Here is a 14,851-nt window from a genome sequence, read left to right on the forward strand (position 1 = left end):
GCTGGTGATGGAGATGTGATGTGATTGTCTGGTTATAGATGCTGTGATGTGATTGGCTGGTTATAGATGCTGTGATGTGATTGGCTGGTTATAGATGCTGTGATGTGACTGGCTGGTTATAGATGCTGTGATGTGATTGTCTGGTTATAGATGCTGTGATGTGATTGGCTGGTGATGGAGATGTGATGTGATTGTCTGGTTATAGATGCTATGATGTGATTGGCTGGTTATAGATGCTGTGATGTGATTGGCTGGTGATGGAGATGTGATGTGATTGGTTGGTGATGGATGCTGTGATGTGATTGGCTGGTTATAGATGCTGTGATGTGATTGGCTGGTGATGGAGGTGCGATGTGATTGGCTGGTGATGGAGGTGTGATGTGATTGGCTGGTGATGGAGGTGTGATGTGATTGGCTGGTAGCGGAGCCTCACTGTTTGGGCACCAGGTCGAAGCGCATGCGGTTCAGCAGCTCGTCCTCCTGCAGCATCACCATGGCGACGGGGTACATGTGCTCCGAGTCGAAGGTGAACTGCACCCCCGCCGGGGGGTCCCGCAGGAAGTTCCTCCTGTCCTGCAGACACACACACACACACACAGCAGCACCGTGAACACTGGGGGTGGGGGGGGGGGGTGGGAGTGTGTGAGTGTGTGTGCGAGTGCGAGTGTATAATCAGCAGACAGGTTCATCCTAATGAGGAATGGTGTAGAACGTGTTTGATTCCATTCATCACATGACCACACATGTCACATGTCTACCTCCACCTAGAAATAATATGACAGATAGATAGATGTCTAATGATCGCAAGGTCGGCAGATCGGCGGTTCGAACCCCGGCTGGTCACATGTCGAGGTGTCCTTGGGCAAGACACTGAACCACAAATTGCTCCCAGTGAGCGGGCCGGCGCCTTGCATGGCAGCTTGCCACCATTGGTGTGTGAATGTGTGAATGAGAGGCCGTTGTAAAGCGCTTTGGAATAAGGAGCTATATAAGTCAGTCTATATAAGTCAGTCTATATAAGTCAGTCTATATAAGTCAGTCTGTATAAGTCAGTCTATATAAGTCAGTCTATATAAGTCAGTCTATATAAGTCAGTCTATATAAGTCATCTATATAAGTCAGTCTATATAAGTCAGTCTATATAAGTCAGTCTATATAAGTCAGTCTATATAAGTCATCTATATAAGTCAGTCTATATAAGTCTGTCTATATAAGTCAGTCTATATAAGTCAGTCTATATAAGTCAGTCTATACAAGTAATCTATATAAGTCAGTCTATATAAGTGGCCGACTATGGCTGACCCAGTGCCTAGAGCAGAACAGACCACATTCCAACAACTGACTGACCTCGCATTCCAACAACTGACTGACCTCGCACGGCAAAAAAGACAACAAAAAAAAAGACAAAAGACTAGTTGTTGAATTTACGGCTGACAGGGGGGTGGAGGGGGTGTAGCAGGGGGTGGAGGGGGGTTAGCAGGGGGGTGGAGGGGGGTACTTACGGCTGACAGGGCCAGGATCTGCTGCTGCATGGTCTCCTCCTCACTGTAGCCCACCCAGGGAGGCACGGCCACGTCTACACACACACACACACACACACACACACACACACACACACACACAGAGACACACACACACACGGTCACAACCCTGCTGATACCTGAAACCTGCTTCTACAAGATCCCCGTTGGCTAGGTATGTATAGATAAGTATGTACTGTATGTATGTATAACAGGTATAGATAGATATGTATGTAGGTGTGTGAGTGTGTGTGTGTGTGTGTAGGCTCAGGAGGTAGAGCCGACGTCTAATGATCGCAAGGTCTGCAGTTTGAACGTCAAGGTGTCCTTGAGCAAGGCACTGAACCCCTAATTGCTCCAAGTTGATTGCATGGCAATAAAACAATAATTTCTTATATATATATATATATAAACAGAAATGTTAGGTATTGTTTCCACACTAACCAGATTTTTTGGCCTTTTTCTCCTGGACAAATTTCTCTTGTTCCTTTTGGAAATCCCCCAGGAAAGTCTGCATGACACACGGGCATGACACACATGTCACCAGTCAGGGACAATAACACACAAGCATGACACACATGTCACCAGTCAGGGACAATAACACACAAGCATGACACACATGTCACCAGTCAGGGACAATCACACACAAGCATGACACACATGTCACCAGTCAGGGACAATAACACACAAGCATGACACACATGTCACCAGTCAGGGACAATCACACACAAGCATGACACACATGTCACCAGTCAGGGACAATAACACACAAGCATGACACACATGTCACCAGTCAGGGACAATAACACACAAGCATGACACACATGTCACCAGTCAGGGACAATCACACACAAGCATGACACACATGTCACCAGTCAGGGACAATCACACACAAGCATGACACACATGTCACCAGTCAGGGACAATCACACACAAGCATGACACACAGGCATGACACACATGTCACCAGTCAGGGACAATCACACACAGGCATGACACACATGTCACCAGTCAGGGACAATAACACACAAGCATGACACACATGTCACCAGTCAGGGACAATCACACACAAGCATGACACACATGTCACCAGTCAGGGACAATCACACACAAGCATGACACACATGTCACCAGTCAGGGACAATCACACACAAGCATGACACACATGTCACCAGTCAGGGACAATAACACACAGCCTCAACCACATGTCACCAGTCAGGAACCACACAAACAAACACACACACACACACACACACACACATACACATACACATACACACACACACACACACACACACACACACACACACACACACACACACAGCATCAACCACACATCACCAGCCAGGGACAATAACACACAGCAGGTGACTCAGCTCCATGACAGAACCTGTCAGACAGGTATGAGGGTCAGACAGATATGAGGGTCAGACAGGTATGAGGGTCAGACAGATATGAGGGTCAGACAGATATGAAGGTCAGACAGATATGAGGGTCAGACAGATATGAGGGTCAGACAGGTCAGACAGATATGAGGGTCAGAGGTCAGACAGATATGAGGGTCAGACAGATATGAGGGTCAGACAGATATGAGGGTCAGACAGATATGAGGGTCAGACAGGTATGAGGGTCAGACAGATATGAGGGACAGACAGATATGAGGGTCAGACAGGTCAGACAGATATGAGGGTCAGACAGATATGAGGGTCAGACAGGTATGAGAGTCAGACAGATATGAGGGTCAGACAGATATGAGGGTCAGACAGATATGAGGGTCAGACAGGTATGAGGGTCAGACAGGTATGAGGGTCAGATAGATATGAGGGGCAGACAGATATGAGAGTCAGACAGACAGATATGAGGGTCAGACAGATATGAGGGTCAGACAGATATGAGGGTCAGACAGGTCAGACAGATATGAGGGTCAGACAGATATGAGGGTCAGACAGATATGAGGGACAGACAGGTATGAGGGTCAGACAGATATGAGGGTCAGACAGGTATGAGGGTCAGACAGATATGAGGGTCAGACAGATATGAGGGTCAGACAGATATGAGGGTCAGACAGATATGAGGGTCAGACAGATATGAGGGTCAGACAGATATGAGGGTCAGACAGGTATGAGGGTCAGACAGATATGAGGGTCAGACAGATATGAGGGTCAGACAGGTCAGACAGATATGAGGGTCAGACAGATATGAGGGTCAGACAGGTATGAGAGTCAGACAGATATGAGGGTCAGACAGATATGAGGGTCAGACAGATATGAGGGTCAGACAGGTATGAGGGTCAGACAGATATGAGGGTCAGACAGATATGAGGGTCAGACAGGTCAGACAGATATGAGGGTCAGACAGATATGAGGGTCAGACAGGTATGAGAGTCAGACAGATATGAGGGTCAGACAGATATGAGGGTCAGACAGATATGAGGGTCAGACAGGTATGAGGGTCAGACAGATATGAGGGTCAGACAGATATGAGGGTCAGACAGATATGAGGGTCAGACAGATATGAGGGTCAGACAGATATGAGGGTCAGACAGACAGATATGAGGGTCAGACAGATATGAGGGTCAGACAGATATGAGGGTCAGACAGACAGATATGAGGGTCAGACAGGTGTGAGAGTCAGACAGATATGAGGGTCAGACAGATATGAGGGTCAGACAGATATGAGGGTCAGACAGATATGAGGGTCAGACAGATATGAGGGTCAGACAGACAGGTATGAGGGTCAGACAGACAGGTATGAGGGACAGACAGATATGAGGGACAGACAGATATGAGGGTCAGACAGATATGAGGGTCAGACAGATATGAGGGTCAGACAGGTATGAGGGTCAGACAGATATGAGAGTCAGACAGACAGATATGAGGGTCAGACAGGTATGAGGGTCAGACAGATATGAGGGTCAGACAGATATGAGGGTCAGAGGTCAGACAGATATGAGGGTCAGACAGATATGAGGGTCAGACAGATATGAGGGTCAGACAGATATGAGGGTCAGACAGGTATGAGGGTCAGACAGATATGAGGGTCAGACAGATATGAGGGTCACCTTGTCTATGATGCCGTCGATGTTCCCGTCCTCCACGCTCCTCTTGATGGTCTGCGCCGTCTCCGTCACAGAGTCTGAGATCTTCTTGGTCGCGTTGCTGGCGAAGTTAAATATGTAGCCTGTACACAAACAACAACAACAACAACAATAAAGCATTTAACATCCCTAAAATGACTACAAGTGTCAGAGAGAGAGAGAGAGTCAGACCTGTAATACAGGTACAGATGATGCAACCTCAGCCATGGTGCACTTCATATCTAAGCACTTAGAGGACCCTACCTCCTATGTCTCCTATTTGTTGATTTCAGTTCTGCTTTTAACACGATACAGCCGCACCTTTTAATTGAGAAGTTAAATGGGCTTAATGTCCACCCCCTCATTATAAAATGGTATCACTCCTTTTTAACTAACCGCACACAGCGGGTCAGTGTTAATGGCACTCTTTCGGAACCCAGAACCATAAGCACTGGTGCTCCACAGGGTGTAGTCAGTTCCCCTGTGCTCTTTACTTTATACACAAACGAGTGCAGAAGCACCTACCCTAGCAATCGCATCATTTTCGGATGACACTGCCATCCTTGCTTTAATTAAAAAGGACAGTGACCTAATTGACTATTATTCTGAAATCCAGAGGTTTGTTAAATGGTGTGATGTTAACTGCCTGGTTTTAAATGTTAAGAAGACTGAGGAGATGGTGTTCGACCCCAGAGGTGTTGGGGACCACAGGCCTGTGGTCATCCACAAACAATCCATCTCTCAGGTCGCCTCTTACAAGTATCTTGGGGTTTTCATTGACAACTCACTCACCTGGAGCACTCATGTAGACAGCCTTTGTAGCAGATTACAACAACGACTACACTTCCTACGCCGCCTTAGAGTTCATGGTGTTGACCAAAAATGTATGCTACTCTTCTACCAGTCTGTCTTAGAGAGTCTCATCAGATACGGCATTACATCTTGGTTTGGTAACCTATCTGTACAACTAAGGTCCAAACTGGTCCGACTGATACAGACTGCATGGAAGATCATAGGGGTGAAAGACCACTCATCCCTGCAGTCTATCTTTGAACAGGCTACTCTCAGACAGGCTAATAGAATTCTCATGAATCCCTCCCATGTCCTACATGCAGAGTATGAACTGCTGCCCTCTGGGAGGAGGTTCAGAGTCCCCCGCGCTAGATTAAATATATTTAAAAATTATTTTATTCCCGTTTCTGTTAAACTTTTAAACTGCACCAGATGAATGTGAACATATCTTGCTTATCGTTTTATTTCCACTCTTGTTTTAATCAGGTCCGCCTTCTGTTTGTGTGCTAATATTCTGTATTGTCTGTTGCTCTTTGTGGGCTGCTGTGGGGTGTAAGCCCAATACAAATTTCCCAGTGATGGGACAATAAAGTGACTTTTGACTTTTGACTTCTGACTTGACTAGTGTTGTTGTCACCTAGGTTTGTGTCATAACAGTGTCAAGTTGACATGCGCAGCCAAACACTAACTATCTGGTGTGAATAGAACATAAATATGACTTATAGAACATAAATATGACTTAATAATAAATATGATATCAGTACCGCTGAGTCCTTTGGCCTGCAGAGAGAGCTGCTGTAGGGGGTCCCCGGGGTCCTCCCCCTCCTCCTCCTCCTCCTGCTCCTGTTTGTTTACCTCCTTCTGGTCCTGGACAATCTTCTCCTCCTTCTCCTCCCCCTCTCCTCCTCCTCCTCCCCCCACCACGGCCTCCTCCAGCTCCTCTCCCTCCCCCACCCCCTGTGTCCCCCCTCCCAGCCATGTCCCCCAGCCTTTGAACATCTCCAGTCCGTCGATGAGAGCAGCGAGTGTTTACAGAACCACAGAGCTGTTACAGACGCGCAGACATGTCCTGCATCTGACGTCACCACCAGAAAGTACACTTCCGCGTACACTTCTTCTTCTTCGTGGGGTTTCGTACCCGGACGTTGATAGGACGCGTTACCGCCACCCAGCGGTATGTTCTATATTCATATAACTAAAATGTTCTATATATTCATATAACTAAAATGTTCTATATTCATATAACTAAAATGTTCTATATTCATATAACTAAAATGTTCTATATTCATATAACTAAAATGTTCTATATATTCATATAACTAAAATGTTCTATATTCATATAACTAAAATGTTCTATATTCATATAACTAAAATGTTCTATATTCATATAACTAAAATGTTCTATATTCATATAACTAAAATGTCCTATATTCATATAACTAAAATGTTCTATATTCATATAACTAAAATGTCACATCTCTGAAAGGTAGATATTACTGGATCAACGATACTTTCAACTAAACATTTATTAATTTCCAGGGGGGTATTCCATCAACGTCACTAAAGGAAAATCCAGTCGCGAGATTTATCAAAATAAAGCGGGATGTAAAAAAATAAAAAAATCTCGCGGGATTTATCAAAATTGACGTTGCGACGTTGATGGAATACCCCCACCGGTGGGTGTTTTAGATTATTTATTTATTTTAATCACAGAGCATACTAATTTAGCCACATATTCTGTATATAACACCTATTCTGAATAACTTTATTTCAGGTGTGATGGGTAGCAGGAGATTTCCTCCTGGTACTCTGCAATCGTTCTTTCAACTGCTCCGAGTATCTCCTCAAAAGCTGCATGGAGAAACACTCTCAGCGACTGCATTTGAGACATTTGTAAGGTATATATTTAAAGTTGTTTTGACCAGCTACTTTCAAGCTAGCTAGTTGGCTCTCTTATCTTCATTGGCTGTGTTCGGAATAGCGTACTAGCATACTGCATACTCAATGAGTATATACTGCATACTGCATACTAGCATACTCAATGAGTATATACTGCATACTAGCATACTCAATGAGTATATACTGCATACTACCTACTAAATTCACAATAATAGTATAGTAGTATCCGAAAACCTATGGAGGGTGTATCATGCCATATTTAAATGCAATACACACATCGGAATGCAATACACACATCGGAATGCAATAATAATATATACAAATAAAAATAAAAACGTTCTTTCAATCAAGGACCCCAATTGAAATAAGCCAGTGGCTTTCTTGGGTTTTTATCCTGTTAGTTGACCTTGTATGTAATATGTACTTTCATGTACCTACTTCTGCAAATCTTCTAATAAAGTATTCAATCAATCAATCAATCTTTCATCTTCTATCACAACTACTGCCAATGGCCCCTGGCCTGAGCTAGATTACTCTTCCTGCTACAATTGGTGAATTGATGATTCACTTGCTTAGTCAAATGTATAATTGTAAGTCGCTTTGGAATAAGGCGTCTGCCAAACATGTAAATGGGACAATGTTTACATTACGCATACATAATGGCACTATAGGAGCTTGTTTGGGCATGACTGACTAACCCCAACCCTTGAACAGAGTAAAGGATGTTGTATCATTATCAGCAATCAGTTGGTTGGGCATAAACAAACCCACCCACACCCATGAAACAAAGGCAGAGGAGCGAGATCGACAGAGCTATTCAGATTGCATGACAGATCACACTTGTTGCAAATCAAAATTATCTTTTATTCAGTGAACACAGAATGAGCACAAAACATAGAACATAGGCCCTACTGCACACAGTATGATAACACCTGTACTGTAATAACACACAGTATGACAGTATGATAACACACAGTATGATAACACACAGTATGATAACACACAGTATGATAACACACAGTATGACAGTATGCTAAACACACAGTATGATAACACACAGTATAATAACACACAGTATGCTAAACACACGCAACAAAGTTAGTGCTGGCCTTTTATAAATGTTGACTGTAATAACTCAAACAGATTCAAACACAAGTAACTCATTTCAACAGAGCCCCCATCTCTCTCTCTCTCTCTCTCCCCCTCTCTCTCTCCCCCTCTCTCTCCCTCTTCCCCTCTCTCTCCCCCTCCCTACCATGGCTTTCAAAGAACATTTCAAAAACAGTAACAACATAAATGTTCTTCTCAGACTGCGCTGGGAGGTGGCGTTAAAAGGTCAGAGGTCATCTCTACGATGGTCCTCAGGGGGAGGCCCCTGAGGAAGCCCTGGTGCTTGGCCCTCAGCTCCAGGAGCGCATCTACGATCCTCTGCCTCCCTACCTCCGGGTGGCGCTCTGACAGCCGTGCCATCAGTGTGTCGAAGCTGCCCATGGTGGTGTCACAGCTGGTCGTCCGCTTCTCCAAGCTGCAGCGCAGCGGCTGAGAGACCACCTGGGCACAGGAACGGAGACGTAAGTCATACATGGAAATAACCTAACCTTCACCCTGAGAACATACACAGGAAACCTTTACTTGACTATGCTGCCCCCTGGTGGTCAATACAATACAAATATTGTAAAAGTAGTCTGTGAGCCAGGACCCCAAATTTGGGCCACCTGGGGGGACAATGTCTCATAGTGATTTTTAGCAAGGTATTAGTGTTATGTATTGAAGTGTTATTTTTAGCTATGTGGACCACCGTAGTTGGAATGATGAAAAGCTGTATAGGTAACGAGTGTTGCCCTGTCAAGAATGCGGAAGTGATACCATGCCTGTATACCTGCGGTTTGGTCAGTAAATCTAGGGACATATCAAAGTGTTTCGCCGCCTCTGCCTCCATTCTTTATTGGGAATTATAGATGTTATTGGTTATATACATAACAATTAGGTTCTAGTACTAGCAAACAGTTCACTACCACCGGTGCAAGGCTATCACATTTTTCTAGTACTAGGGGTGTATACCTTGCTAAAAATCACTATGAGACATTGTCCCTCCAGGTGGTACCGACCAACCCTACTGGCTCACGGACTAAAGCTAGTTTTGGTAATGGAGACATTACCTCGGTCACATGGTTGGGTAGGTCTGTGACACACAGGAAGGAGCGATGACCCTCCTTTAAGGTTCCTAAATTAATCAAATTCATTAATTCAATTCATTCAATTAAAAGACACAAAAACACCAAATACAAGTGTGAAATGGTGCATATTACACGAAACTATTTGAAACTCAAAACATCTTTGAATCTTTTGGGCTTCAGAGCTTTATCCCCATTCCAGTACTAACCTTCTTCTGTCTTCTCCACTACCATGGCCAGACTCTCAGTCTTCCCAGCTGCTTCTGCAGGTCCCAGGTCCTCCTCAGCATCAAACCATGCCTCGCTGGAGTTGACGTCTTTCCCTCTTACTCCCCCTGCGAGTGGGTGAGTTACACGTGTAGAGAATCAGAATTCTCAATTTCTCCAATTGATGAATAAATCAAATAAATAAATGTGAAGGCTGAGGTTTTACTGCCCCGCTGTGTTTACCTGGCTTGTTCCCACGGTTGGTCCCATTCTGCTGGGGCTCACGGGTGACTGCCTTCACAGCTGTGCTGCCTTCTGCCTTGGGGAGGGTAATTGGACCTCTCCCACTTGGACCCTCCTGTTAGAATTGAGACTGAGATTATACTTGTATATGCGTTTTGTAAATATAAGAAAGTGTTATTATGACTGCGGTACTGACTATTGGTGTATGAATGAACAGAGGACTTTAGGCCTTGATTTGATGCCACCAACTGCAACCTCCTACGACAAATTCCTATACAATATACTACCACTTGGAACCACTCCTCAGATTTCTACCTACCTAGATTTCAGCCTCCCCCCACACACACACACACCCCCACACTAAAATGTTATTTCAGAATTGATACCTGCGGGAGCTAGCTAACCTGTGCAGGGGTGTAGCGGGTGCCGGTGGTGATCCCCCGGGAGTCCACAGACAGAGGTTTGAGCTGGTCCAGGGGCACCCCTGAGAGGACCTTCCCCCTCATGTCTCTGTAGTCTCCCTCCAGGACCTGCAGCACATTCATCAGGGTCTCAGGTGGGCCCTCACTCCTACTGGGAGAATTACACACCTAGTAAATAATAAGACCAGCACTCTCAAATAGAAAAAAATATTATGTTTCAATGCATAAATCAGTATTCTTCAGCTATTACCCACTCGACTTGTGGCAAAACAAGGACAAACAAACTAAAAACAATCCAACTAAAAACTACTTCTGAAATTCCCCCTAAACTGATAATTTATGATTAAAGGGGGGTCACACTTATGATGGATTATGATGAGGAGTCAGCAGGAAAAGGCTAGGGTATTATGATTCCATTTTATCTCCTGCGTTAGTGAGCCCGCCCTCCGATTTCTGCCTCCAGTGGCCCACTGACAAGGATTACCATTTCATGCATTACAATGAGCCCATCCTCCGTTTCCTACCACCACCAGCCTCCCCGGGTGCTTCCATCCCGTCACTTACCCTTGGACGAGGCGGTCTCCCTCGGGGGATGTGTAGTAACGCATCCAGCAGTGATGCTGGCACATCCCATACTGCAGAGCCAGTAGACACAACTCTGCCCGCTGGGCACGCTGGGCACAGTCACAGCCCTGCTCCCCATCACAACCCCCACCTCGCCCACCGTCTGGAGAGCTGAAATAGGCACATTTAGAAACTCTTTATTTATAATGTATTGATACTGGGGAGATCTTACTGAGATCTGAGTCTGTAAGACGTTTTAAGGAAATAAAAGCAGAGGGGGAAAATGTTGAGGATGAATGGAAAAAAGACAAAATATTAACAACAAAATTAACTCTAAAGCTGTAACAAGTTTATCCAAATATACAAAGTAATACTTAATCAAAAGTAATTGATTGCAGAGTGCAGGTGTTTTAGACCTAGGCTACACGACGACAAAACAAAGACGAAATGCAATTTCGATCTCTGGCCTCACAAGCGTTTTCTCATTGTTGGGCAAAAAAATCTCTGGTCACATGGAACTGCGTATTCAGGTACACTGGGCATGCACACGTACTGGTAGACCCAGAAAATTATTGAAATATAATTGAGACAGTACTGTAAAATAATAGAAATTCAGCCAAATCAGGCTCTGTGTAGCCTAGGCCTTAATTTTGGTACAAGTACCTTGCCAGTTTTTCTTTCAGCTCCTTCAGTTCCTCTTGGGCGAATGTCATGTTGATGAATTCCTTAAAAAAAAAAGAAAAATCATTATTAAATTTGTATAGTTCCGAAATTATTATTATTTTCCATGACTGCTCTAAACATGACTAAGAGAGAGAGAGAGAGGTACCTCAGTTAGGTAGTCCAGGTCTGCCATTCGGACCTCTGTGTTGACTTCCTTCTCTGCAGTAGAAGGGCCCTGGGTCTGGGTGTGATGGCACCTTCTGAGGGTCTGCTCTGTACCAACACAGATATCATGTTTGGCCACTGGGGGCAGTGTGTCAGTGGAGCCGTCTGCTGTGCACCAACCTCTGACCTCGAACGTCAAGTCCATGCGGGCCCCTGCTGTCTCAACCCCAAGCCCCTCCTGACCACTCTGGGTGAGTGGAGTGTGCTGAGCCCCACCAGGGCCTGTGGACAGGGACCTGAAGGAGCACTCATCCAGTTTTGAGGACTGATCCATCCAGGTTTGGCCATGTAGGGGTGTTGTATTAGCACGGACAGAGCCATCACTTGATGTACACATTAGAATACTCTCATCGTCTTCGAAGATGCTGTCCAGCCTGGAGCTGTTGAAGCTGCAGTACTCTGGAAGGGTTTCCTGCTCCAACTCAGGGGAGTCTGAAGTCTCCTCATGCATAGACACAGACATGCCCTGGTCCTGGATGGAAGGCTGGTGCTGGTTAGCCTCCACTCCACTCTGGCAGTGCTTCTCCAGCTCCACGTCTAGAGAGAAGCTGGCCTGGGCGGAGGGCTCCTTGCATACGGCCGCCACACCGTTGCCATCTTGCCACTTCCCTTCTTCCCACGGCTGGGAGAGCAGCTTGTCCGTGCCGCTATTCACCTCCTGCTGGTCTGGAGGCACCTGTGCGATGTGGACGCTGGTGTCACAGGCTGACTGGAAGCTGCCGTCCTGCAGGTCAACCAGGCCATCTACAGGGGGGTCCATAGAGAACTGGCCACCCTCAGGCTGCTCCAGCACCTCCTGCTGGTGTACTCCACTCCCTGTGCAGGGCAACAGGTTTAATTCCTACCATGTAGTGGGAGAGTAAGTAGACCTCATTTTCTCTCTCATTCTATGAGGCAAACACAATGTTCCAAAACAGAAGAACTACAAACAAAAGAACAAAGCAACTAGTATAGTGGACAAAGAACATTCTACCCTGACTGTTCAGTAAAGCAACTGGCCACATAGAAATATGACTGTTTTGTATGATGGTTTTAAAGGGAAGGAGAGCAGCACCTGATGAACATGCGACTTCCTTCTGGATCAGTGCACCACAACGCCTGCACTTCTTCGCTCCAGAGGAACAACTGGTTCCACAATAGCAACACTGAATCACACCATAAATCGTGGGCCGTCTGGATCTGACAATAGCACACAAGATGACAATAGAACAGGGCTCAATATAAGCTTATATAAGTACACATATGACACAAAGTCCATGTTTTCAGATTGTTTTCATACCCAGCATTACAATAGCAGTAATTGGCAATGATAGGAACATACTTGTTTAGGTTTGAGGACATTGTCTGTTGGCGCATGCAGTACGCTCTATCCAGTTCTGTACAGCATTTAGGAAAACAAAAAGTATTTATTATAAGTTAAATAAATATACGTTTATTAAGAGTCTTGTTTTATCATACATTTAAAAGACTCAGAGTAAAATGTTGTGTATCGCAAAACGTCTAAATGGTTTATTTTTACACCTTTTTTACATTTTACACCTCCCCATTGTCCATCACAGAGAGCAGTGGCGGTATAAATCCGAGGACAGGCTCACTGTATGTAACGCATGGCATTAAGTGAGGAAAGGTATCAAACACCTACATGTATGTGTTTGATAGCATTCCTCATTCCATGCTTTACACTGAGCCCGTCCTGATATCTGCCTCCACTGATGGAGAGTGGGGCTTTGAGCTAGTGTCTCCAACACAGACGTGTCAAGTCCCCACCTTGTATCAAGCTCCTGTCCTCTCCAGGCAGGGACAGGTACCAACTCAGCAGCTTTGTGTCTGTCAGCGCCAGGACTCCCTGTGTGGCTTCCAGCAGGTCAAACACTAATCTGTAACAAGGGGTTAGGGTTAGGTTACTCATAGGCCTACACCAGGGGAGACTGTTGGAGGTAGAAATTGGAGGACAGCCTCATTGTAATGAATAGAATGGAATATGGAATGATATCAAACACATGTGTGAACCATTCCTCATTCCATGTATTACAATAAACATGTTTGTTCCTCATTCCACTCTACCCAGGGTAAAGTTCTTCATAGCCTATTCTACAAGGGATGACCATGTGGCCTATATCTTAATTAAGTACATATGTCAAACTATTTTAAACAAAGCCTGTAGCAATACAATAGTCGTCTTTGTTTGTGTTTGTAAACAGCATGTGTTGACATGGGAGGACCTAATTGTGACTGCTCCTGGTGTTTCTGGACACCTCTCGGAAATGAGAAAGACGTCAAATTCGTCTTTATTTTTTTTTTCAGATTTTCGTTTTTTTAGCTAACATTCAACTCGAAGATGTGAAGTACCCACTCGTTATTTTTCCGAACAGTTTTACGTTCATTAAATAAGTGTAATCTATAACACAATGACTTCGTTTCTTGTTGTTTGATGGGGATTCATTATCTTTGATGGGGATTTTATGTGCTTAGTGATTTCCGGTGTAGCAACTTTCAAATACTCATGTCGTCTTCAATTTGTTTCCGATTTCAATGTATGATGCATCATTTGAAAGCTTACAATCTGTAGTTTAAGCACATGTAAAAAACTGAAAAATGATTTCGCCTACAGGTAGCCCTTTTCATTGGGCTGTGTCACCTATACCTGTTGAGTAGGAATTTCCTTTCTTCATTGATCGACAAATACTACTTCGATGACCACGTTGCTGATGGTGGATGACGGTTAGCTAATTCCGTTGGTTGATTCTACCTGGACGACAAACACACAAACTAAAACTAATCCATATACACTTATACTCACACTTCAACTAAAACAGGTACGAAATTCATACTTCAGATATTCGCTTGCACATGCCTTTGAATCGTGATAGTTTAGCAATTTCACTCGTTTTGTACCTTTGTTTGCTAGTAGCTTGCTAGTTCGCTGAGCGAGAAGTCCAACGCACCTCACACAGACCTGACTGGATCACCTGCGATGGCAACCAAACTTGAACTGTGATTGACCAATCACATTGATAGTTCAAGTTTGGTTGTGATTGACCAATCACATTGATAGTTCAAGATTGG

General features: G+C 44.7%; 1 protein-coding gene across 1 annotated transcript in view; it reads right to left on the minus strand.

Annotated features, from left to right (window-relative positions):
• The window catches only part of LOC308165675 (synapse-associated protein 1-like), a gene marked incomplete at its 5' end in the record, with an annotated part of 11,365 nt that extends 4,978 nt beyond the window's left edge, over positions 1-6,387 (minus strand). Inside the window, 5 exons of the mRNA XM_080539826.1 lie at positions 434-573; positions 1,503-1,576; positions 1,965-2,031; positions 4,582-4,700; positions 6,153-6,387. Coding sequence (XP_080395952.1) covers positions 434-573; positions 1,503-1,576; positions 1,965-2,031; positions 4,582-4,700; positions 6,153-6,387 — 635 coding nt within the window. The remainder of the gene's footprint in view (positions 1-433; positions 574-1,502; positions 1,577-1,964; positions 2,032-4,581; positions 4,701-6,152) is intronic.
• Positions 6,388-14,851: the final 8,464 nt, after the last annotated feature.

The sequence above is a fragment of the Nansenia antarctica genome (assembly GCF_963989245.1).
Source record: "Nansenia antarctica genome assembly, chromosome: 9".
NCBI lineage: Eukaryota > Metazoa > Chordata > Actinopteri > Argentiniformes > Microstomatidae > Nansenia > Nansenia antarctica.